The sequence below is a fragment of the Octopus bimaculoides genome, chromosome 3, assembly GCF_046866305.1.
Source record: "Octopus bimaculoides isolate indiv1 chromosome 3, ASM4686630v1, whole genome shotgun sequence".
NCBI lineage: Eukaryota > Metazoa > Mollusca > Cephalopoda > Octopoda > Octopodidae > Octopus > Octopus bimaculoides.
Genome location: NC_142930.1, coordinates 73875805 through 73886381, shown reverse-complemented (window position 1 = coordinate 73886381; position 10577 = coordinate 73875805). Strand labels below are relative to the sequence as shown.

Sequence of the window (10577 nt, the reverse complement as noted above, 5' to 3'; positions counted from 1 at the left end):
AGCCCATATCTGGCCGATTTGAACATAAATCACGTAAAAAATTAAGGCAGATATTGGCAGTTTAAATGCTGAAGAGTTAAGAAGGTGTTGAGTACAGGTATGTTAGCCTGAATAGTTGAGATTATTCATAGACGGTGATGTATCTGTATGATACAACTCTTGTTAAGTTTTTTGTTAAGCTTTAAAACTGAGATGATGGGATCAAGTTTTCATATTCTGGGGTTGTTGGAGATGCTCTTCTTGAAAACGTGTAAGAATTGTAGTTTGTTGCATTACATAACAGTCTTGTACTGCTTATTAGTTGTATGTATGTATGTATGTATGTATGTATGTATGTATGTATGTATGTATGTGTGTATGTATGTATGTATGTATGTGTAATGTACACACACACACACACACACAATTATTTCACGAGAACGTGAAATAATTGTTTTTGGAACGGTGAATCTCGAAATAAAGCTATGAATAATAGCTTGTAAATATTGGGTTAAAAAAGCCTGGAGATAGAAATAATCAACGGCTGTCTGTGGAACTCGAACCTACATCTGTAAACACGAGACCGTTCCACAAATATGATATGTTTATTCGATAAGTGTACGATGCATCTAACTCTCACATCCACACATGGAATAGTAACTTGTATGTCATCTCCATCTTTTTTTTTGTTACTACAACAACTTCTCACATTCTCACTCGTCCATGGAGAATGGTCAACATCGATGACTTGTACATTTTATGTCTCTTCTGTTGCTACTACAAAGACGTCTTCTACTTTGAACTTACAGAATACATTTTCCATTTAAACTCAGCCACTTTACATGCTTGCTTTCGTTCCCTCATCCCTACTGCGTATTAAAAATACGTTTACTGGGTATGTGAGTCAGCGTCCTGGATCTTGCAGGCCCTCCCATAATCATAAGTTAATAACTTTGAGGCCAATAGGAAAAACCTAGATAGTGAGTGAAATCCGAGGGATGCTGTTTTCGAGAAAAGTGATAGCGTGCCACATACAGAGTTTTGGGAGGTGAGCAGAAAGAAATAAGAATGCTGAGAGATGGAAAGGCGAGTATATTAGTTTATTCCAGAGGTAGGCTGTATGTAGCTTGCTAGTTCAAAAGAGAAGAAGGTACAGAAGAAATGGGGAGAAGAAACCTTTTGCGAGTGAATCTTTATAAATCAATTGAAAGTCATTTTAGATATTGCCAGACCTTGCGTTAAGTAATCATTATTCACAATTTACTTTTTTCCTCAAATCGAGCATTAACCATATCCAAATTTGGATACTAGCCATATCCATATTTCCAAACCATGTCCAAACTTCCAAAATATAATGACCAGGGAAATTTAATTTATGGTGGATATATCTAAAAGAAGTATGTTTTAAAACCATTGTTTTAACGATTTTAGATCTGAATAATACTATTGCATTTGAAATGATTTCCCTTCTCTTTCTCACTGTCTGTCTAGTGAAAATGTTTCCTGGGTACTAACTGCTATTACAAAAAACAAAACAAAAAAAAAAGCCTAGTAAAAACAATAGATTTTTATTAATATCGTACGTCTATACCGCTTTTAAAAATATAATAATGAATATCTAGATTTCAGAATCACTGTTTTCCATAATTAAGGAATTCTGATTGAATAGAAGTTTATAATGTGTTTCTTTCCCTGTGGACATGATATCGTAAAAATCATTTGTTGTCTGTTGTGTTGCGCTTTCTAAGCAGCTGCATACCCGAGTGAGACTAGTATGCACCCTCGAGTTACTCATGCAATCATTTCAATTGCTCTTCGAGTTTTGCTACTGAGCTGGTTGCCTGAACAGTTTAACATCAATTCGGAATTTGTTGCAAGTTTTTTATGTGATGATTCAATTAGTAATATACAGTGCTTGTTATTGTTTAATCCCTGATCAGTTTGATCAAGACTGATATGGGATTAAATAAAGCCTTCTAGGCGCAATAACCACGTCGTTAACTATTAGGAATGTTATCCTATTCAGTAACTTCTCTTACACGCGAACAATAACATTTGTTACATCGGCGCAAAGTCTGCTTTATGAGTTTCGGTGAAATAAGTATAAACAACAAAGCAAATAATTCGTGAAATAAATAATTTATTATTTAACAAAAATCACATATGACATTTACAACAAAGGGATATCGTTTATAACAAGTACAATTATCATCGTTTGTAACATAAGGTTATATCGTTTAAATATATAGCTCTTATGGTCAATGAAAAAAAGGCCTGATGCCTCAATATTTCTGTGGTGGCGGTGGTGTGATATTTTTGGTAAATATGAAGATGCATCTTTAATGTCTTTCTCAAAGAAATGGATGAATTTTAAAGATATGCAGCTACATCGACAGAAAGAAAAATGGGTGAAATATGTATCGATGTAATGTTAATATAATTTTCGAAGATCAGCATCAGTGATCTTGTGTTACAGATCACAGCATTTCGTCATAAAAATAATGACAATTTAGAAATAAACTATGATCATCGTCGACATCAAGGAGAATTTCGGAATTTGGTTGATTAAACAGATATTTATGTACCACATGTGAGTATGCATATGTATGTATGTATGTATGTATGTATGTATGTATGTATGTATGTATGTATGTATGTATGTATGTATATGCATGTGTGTGTGTATATATATATATATATATATATATATATATAGACACATACAAAGTATGTGTGTATGTGTAATGCAGTCATTAACCTCACTTAAACCGGATGTGGTGACAGCTGGACATAAATATTAAATAATATATCATTTTGGGGTTATGGTGATTATAAGGCAGTTTAGCACAGCTAAACTAATGTATTTGTTGTTGGTTACTTTGTACAAAAACACAACTAATTTAAATAATAGACGGTAGGTTTAGTATAAATAAGACTAACAACATCTCTGATATTAACAGCAAATGTTGGATGTAAAAGTGACAATATTATTAAGGGTAATTTTGTGTGAAAACTATATCTTTGATAAGTATCTGTGGGAACAGTATCCTCGAACACACTGTTTCAGTTGGTGGTTGTATCTAAATCCAGAACCGCAATTTAAAACGAAATATTGTCCGTAAATACATATGGCATATCGGGAGCACATTTGCATGCAAGGTTTCTTTTCCATGTATGTACAGCTACATCTTGATGGGATTACACAAGTGTTATCGACTTTACAGACTGGAATGAAAAAAAAAAATGAAATGCAAAAATGTTATATCTTGTATGAATTTGTCAGATATAATTTAAGGAAACATTATAGAGTGATTTAATGGCACAAAAAAGATGGGTGAGTGGGGTATATTTTAGTATTTTTCCTAATATATATTAAAATGCACATGTAATACATTTTGAAGTGAGCCTATAGCCGAATAAACGATGTTTCAAATTTTAGCTTCATCATCCATAGTGAAGAATTCTTACAAACTAGTTTGGAAGGTTCATATAATATCATATGGAGCATAAATATATTAATCATTGGTTTTTTCGTGGATAATAGTATGCATTTCAAGCACGAAAATATTGAGGTCCATGAAACTAATTTCAGGAACTTCGTAAATAAGATTATAGGGATGTTGCAAATTAGAATGTGATAATGCTATGAATCAGAAACATATTATAGACAAGAAAAGTAGGGGAAACGTGTTCCTTAGTTTTGTTTTTAGGATATGCGTAACTGTAATATTTAGATGTTGGTTACATATTGATTTCTAGCATCGGCACACATTTTTCACTGCCATATTTGATTTAACATTTCCTCTTTTCTATGACTTTACCTTATAAATGAAACTTTGGACACGTGGCACAGGTCTTATTTTATCTGCACCGGAATGGTGAAACCAAAGTGGATCCAAATAGAATTTGAATTTAGAAAGTAAAGATACATTATTAAATACAAGACATTTAATCTCTCGTTCTACTGCCTCTACCTCTCAGCCACTTGGTTATTTGTTGAAATTATTGATGAAAAATACTTGGAAGGAAAATGGGAAGAGGTGTGGGCTCTTGTTGAGAAGAAAAAATAAGTGAATCAACAGATTTTGTAATAAATTATATAAAATCCTGTTTTTTATATGATACATATATATCGTAAACAGACATGCATTCATTAAAGGAGTGGATAAATGAAATACTTACAGATATTACTATCACCATTAGTTGTCGTTGTTTTCCACTCCCATCTTGTTGTTGGTTTTGTTGTTGTTCTCCATGCCCAACTTGTTGTTGGTGTAGTTGTAGTTGTAGTTGTTGGTGTAGTTGTAGTTGTTGGTGTTGGAGTGGTAGTAGTGGTAGTGGTAGTTGTAGTAGTCGTGGTTTGTGTACGTGTTGACTCTCTTGTCCAAGTTGATGGTGTCGTTGTAGATATATAGTTGCTGATGTTAAAAGGCCACAGGCTATCATCACAATGGAATACGATTGGTATATTCTCGTGTCTTATTTTCGGTCGTATCTGGTTTTTATAATCCCACACTCTCATGTAAGCTTCTGCCAGAGTTTTGCCGTAGAAATGAGCATCATTGTGAGTTAAGTTCAACAAACCTATACATTCTGTGTACCTCGGTGGATTTGAACCCGGCACTAAGCAAGAAGGACGACATATTCTTCCACATTGTTCTGAGACTGTCATAAATACCAGACTGCTGTTTATTGCAGGTCTTTTGATACCAATGTAGGCTATATCCGATGATACAGCTAATCTACGATCAACTATCACCATTTCTTCATAGTTACCAAAATAATTGATGCCACTGGCTTGCACACTGAGTCTTCCTGCGGGACCACAACACTTTTTACTTCGGCAAGTAGAGTTACCAGACGAGATATTTTGGGGTATATTATTGTCGTATAGATCAGTTAGTAAATCTGGTATGCCATTTTTGATCGGGAAATTTCCAAATTTCATCGTTTCGAAAGGTCGTTCGTAAATTATTTCAACTGGAATAAATGCCCATTCTTGTAGATCACATTTACGGTTAATACAAAACATATTCTGATAGGGAATAAGAGCATTGCAGCCAACTGATTCTCTAGTTTTCGTCTGATATCTTCCATTGTGGCAAGTTAGATACGGAGAAGGAAGAAACTTTGAATTTTCGTAACATGGCATATCCAGTATAGTGTAGTCATATAAAGGAACGTATTTATAAGATTGAGCTTCTTTTAATGCTTCTCTGATTGTTATATTCTTCAGAACAATTTTTTGATCGGGAGCATAAACTGGTAAACCATACTTTATAGGATAATCTGTTGCAGGATCGACATTGTGCTTCTTTTGGTTCTCATTGAAACGATTCATAAGAAGATCTATATAGCTGTGGATTAGCCAGAAAACTGGATCCATAGGAGAAGTTTCTGGTTGACCTAAATGACCTCCAATAAAATTGTGCATAGAATTGTGGTGAAATTCCAAATTGTATTTACCAATCGCATTTGGTTCGGTGATATCTGCAAGTCTCCATCGGCTCAAAATATTATTTATGTCTTCAGTAGTTGGTAAGTTACTAATAAAACCACCATTCCTCATCAGGGGACCAGCTGGTGTGCTCCAGTTAGCAAACGGACCACAATCGACAATTCCATTAATATTTCCCAAGAATTTATCCGTCCAGATAATGGAATCTCGAGGATCATCAAGAGAGCTGTCAAGTGTTGGATCCCAATACGGAATTGTTATTCCTGGCACCTTTTTATTAAGAGCTTCTTCCATTCTGAGGAAATAAAAAAAGAAAAATTATACAATAAATAAAGTGAAAATGATGAGGATGCTGCTGCTGCTGCTGATGATGATGATGGTGATGATGATGGTGGTGGTGGTGGTGGTGGTGGTGGTGGTGGTGATGATGATGATGATGATGATGGTGGTGGTGGTGGTGGTGTAAGATGAAGAAAAAGCTCTGTGATTGACATAATCTAGAAACTTAATTTGAAGTCTTCCGGGCTCTTTGGGTCTCTAAACACTAGAAGTTAATCCTAAATCTGTGAAGACGCGTGGCTTAGTCGTTAGGGTGTTGGACTCATGTCCTATTGTACTTACATACGTGCATGCATGCATACATACATACATATATAAATACATACAAATATGTGTGTGCGTGTGTGTGCGTGTGTACATATATAAACATATATATTATCGATCTAGGATTTATGAAGTATTAAAATATTCGAAGAATACAGTATAAAAACAAATATAAATAATGTTAAAAAAATAATTCTTACATCTAGAAGAAAATACTTACATGTTAAGGTAGATTCTGTGCCAAGCTAAGAAAGAAGGGCCAGCGTGAGCGTTTATAACCGTGGGACCAGAATGGAGGAAGGCGATCGCATCGTAGACGTTTGGTGCCAAACTCTAAATAAAAAAAGTGACCATTATTAGTAATTTTAAAGTTACACACAAACACACTTCAGCTACAAAATCCTTTTCTACTCTAGGCAGAAGGCCCAATTTTTTGGGGGAGGAGGCCAATCGATTAGATCGACTCCAGTACGTAACTGGTACTTAATTTATCGACCCCGAATGACGAAAGGCAAAGTCGACCACGGCGGAATTTGAACTCAGAACGTAAAGATATACGAAATACCGCTAAGCATTTCGCCCGGCGTGCTAACGTTTTGCCAGCTCGCCGCCTTATTTTAGCTACAATATCCTTTTCTTCTCTAGGCACAAGGCCCGAAATTTGGGGAGAGGGGAAAGTCGATTAGATTGACCCCAGTACGCAACTGGTGCTTAATTTATCGACCCCGAGAGGATGAAAGGGAGGGAAAGTCGACCTCGGCGGAATTTGAACTCTGAACGTAAAGACAGACGAAATACCTATTTCGTTATTGCCCACAAGGGGCTAAACATAGAGGGAACAAACAAGAACAGACGAACGGATTAAGTCGATTACATCTACCCCAGTGCGTAACTGGTACTTAATTTATCGACCCCGAAAGGATGAAAGGCAAAGTCGACATCGGCGGAATTTGAACTCAGAACGTAACGGTAGACGAAATACCGCTAAGCATTTCGCCCGGCGTGCTAACGATTCTGCCAGCTCGCCGCCTTACTTTAGCTACAATATCGTCGGCTGTAACAACAATTAAACTCTATAACTGATTACCATTTTATTATAAATGTTGCACTTTACTTAGGTTACCAACACCATTGGGACAAGGCTTGAGGTCACACACTCTCGAATTTCATGTGTAAGAAAATTAATAAATATGCTGAATTTGTAATAAAGTACAGTAAAAATTGTTGATTAAATTTGCTAGTTAACTGATATCAACTAAAGAACTTACCGTATCTTGTTTTAATAGATTAATGGCTTGATGGAAATCATGTCTCTCTTTTGTAGTGAGCATTCTATATTCCTTTCTGGCCCGCTTTGACGTAAGAGGCTTTGGTAGATTTCCCATATTATTATAGTCATGAATATTTGGAATATGGTTAACCCAACCTCCAAAACGTTGCCGAACATAAGGGTTGTTATCTAAACAGTATTTCTGCCACACCTGCCTCTTGTTCGATTCAAAAACATTGTCTTGGAAATTCTTGTAACATTTTGTGAATGACTTTATTATGCTAAAATCATCTGCACAAACAACGGACAGCGTTAAAATTAAGGTTAAATACTTCATTATGGTTTTCTGCAAATAGAAATTAGAAATATAAATAGATACACACACACACATTTCTTTTGAGATTTAACGTTTTGGAATTATGAAAGGAACCAGACTAAGCCTTGAAAAAAGGAAATTTACTCTAAAGTGCGACTGGAAGTTTTTAAAACTCAATCCAATATGCAAAGACAGTTTAGTAGAGAGTTTCAAACGTGATGTACCGTCCCTCGAATTAGAGATAAGTCTGAAGCAGATAAAACTGCTCAGAATGTCCACAAGAAACGTTCCGGAAGACAGCGGACATTGATGAACCACACAAAGCACGATAGGGTACTCAAAATGTATTGTTAGAGTTCAATAGAAATTTCGAAAACGAGCATTCATCGCATTTTGAAGCGCTGTCATTGGAAAAGTTACACTCTATGCTCTCATTGAAGACGATTCGGGCCGAAAAGTGTTGTTTTGTGAGTGACACTTGCCAAGATGTGTAGAAGATGAACACTTTCCTACAAAATTGTCCTGAGTGATGATGTTACATTTAAATTAATTGGCGTAATTAATTAAGTGTCACGACTGCACCTACTGCGGATCTGAGAATCTACATTTTACAGAAAAGCATTTTATAGAAAAGCATGTTATTTATAGAAAAGCATGTTAATTTATGACATGACCTGTCATTAAAAGCATTAATTTGACCTTTTTTGTTTTATGGTACTGTGAGTGGTCCAATTTACTTGAACTTGCTGCCACAATTTGTCATGCTAAGCATTCAGAAGTATTTTGAAAGTGTGAAATTCCATTTCCAGTAAGATGGCGGGTATCCCCACACTAACAGTAATGTAAGGACCTATCTTGATGCGATTTTGCCAGGGAGGTGGTTTAGACGAAGAGGTTCAGAAGAAAGCTTTCACCGGACCTCGTAGCACTGGAATTTATTTTATTGGGATACTTAAAAGATAATGGTTATGGTACAAGATCAACAACAATCAAGGAACTGAGAGTGTTTAATGTTTCTTGATGTTTGCGATTCCATAGCCTTGCGTTGTCAACTGTGTCTCAACCAGAATAGTCAACAATTTGAAAACATGCACACATAAAACTATTAAATTCTGCTTGTAAATTTTAGGCATATATATATATATAAAGAGAGAGAGAGAGAGAGAGAGAGAGATAGAGAGAGAGAGATAGATAGATAGATAGAGAGAGAGAGAGAGAGAGAGAGAGAGAGAGACGATGTAACGAAACAAGGAAATTGCAGATGTTCAGTCAATGGACTGGCTATTCGTATACTGTCAGCACTGGTCAACTGTTAGATGTCTCAAAAAGAAGTAAATCGTTAAGTTCGACTTAACGCAAAGAATGTGAAATCTAATGCTCTGGGATCTTGACTATCCACGAAGAATAGAGAAAGATAATCACTCCATTGTAAAATTTAGATGTAAGTCGTTTGCTATTTCAATTTCTCTTGAGGCTCTAGAAAAGTCACGTAGGTACCATGTTTCAAACTAGAGTTCTCCGTTCATAGCGGTTCACTTCACTGCAGTTTGTAAATTGTGATTTTGATTAATGAAAATTATAAGCTTCCAGGTAAAACAAGAAAAGAAACAATAAAAAAAGCAAAAAGCGAAATGATCTTTATCCCCCACCCCCCGAAAAAAAAATCAATTTAAAGGAAATATAACTAGAAACTGTTCTTCACTCACCTCTGATTAATTTGTTTCAAGTCAAACTTCGTTTCTCGAATGAAGTTTCTGTAAAAACCAATGGTATTTATATGGAACTCGATTTTACCTTTCCTTTAGTCTTTCTTCTTATTTATTAATTTATTTATTGCTTATTTTATTATAAATTGCAAATTAGCTTTGCTTTTGAAACGTGCGAATCACGTGAATAAGTTTAGGAAGAAGCAAATTTCAAAACAATAGTTCTTTTTTTAGACAGAAGCCATAAGTTTGACATAGTTTATGAGCCAAATGTGGATTTCTCGCTTTTGTTTTGTTTTTCTCACGCTATTTATGTATTTCCTTTGAGTTATTTTTTCCTGTTGTATTTTCTAACTTTAGCTTTTCCACACGTGTATCTTGTGTTTTGCCTCATGACTGAAATTGCATTGTCTATCCACCTGGCCAAACACGTGCTACTTTATTGCGACACTGATCATCTTAATTTGTCCAGAGTGTGCTAACAATATTAGTAAGGGATTATATGGGGACCACGAATATTTCCGAAAGCCGAAAAAGGTGCAGCGGCAACATGCTTAGGAGAAAGTCACCGACACCTTAACTTAATTATTAGATATAAAAATCAACTTCTGCCAACTTCTCAGATGCAACTATGAACTTTAACCTCTAGTTAGTACAAATCCTTTATAAATCTACAACAAATCTTTGTATACACACCTAGAATCCAACATTCCATCGCGTTATAAAGCAAATAACTAGAGAAATAAGCATTCTCTTCTCCGATGAAACAATTTTCCTCAGAGCCGAATACATTTACAATCTAGCACAGGCCCTCAAAAATACAATGCCATATAACTTATCCAATGCACACACACACACACACACACACACACACACACACACACACACACACACACACACACACACACACACCTAGAAGAGTAATATGATGAACATTAAAACCTGCGTGTAAAAACAATTTTTCGTGTTAATGAACAGACACTTCCACAGTGACAACAAATATAATTTATTCACCAGATTAATGTAAAGCCCATTTAATACACAACCTCTTCATTCTGATGCATAACCATAGATTCCTTCAATACAATGTAAACAGAATTAACCAAAGAATAACAGCAATTATCGAAATAGTGAGCCATGTCCCTTGGGAGACTAATGCACGAGTAACTGTCTTATAACAAGCCACTGCAATTGAAAAACAACGGCGAAACTGTATTCTTATATCGGCTCAATAGAGAACTCAAT

General features: G+C 35.4%; 1 protein-coding gene across 1 annotated transcript; it reads right to left on the bottom strand.

Annotated features, from left to right (window-relative positions):
- Window positions 1-2101: 2101 nt before the first annotated feature.
- On the bottom strand, window positions 2102-9447 carry LOC128247321 (uncharacterized). The gene is made up of 5 exons (XM_089349215.1): window positions 9333-9447; window positions 7309-7656; window positions 6261-6373; window positions 4162-5732; window positions 2102-3204 (listed from the first exon to the last, which is right to left on the bottom strand). The coding sequence occupies exons 2-5, from the start codon at window positions 7645-7647 to the stop codon at window positions 2993-2995; spliced, it is 2235 nt and encodes a 744-aa protein (XP_089205341.1). The 5' UTR covers window positions 7648-7656; window positions 9333-9447; the 3' UTR covers window positions 2102-2992.
- Window positions 9448-10577: the final 1130 nt, after the last annotated feature.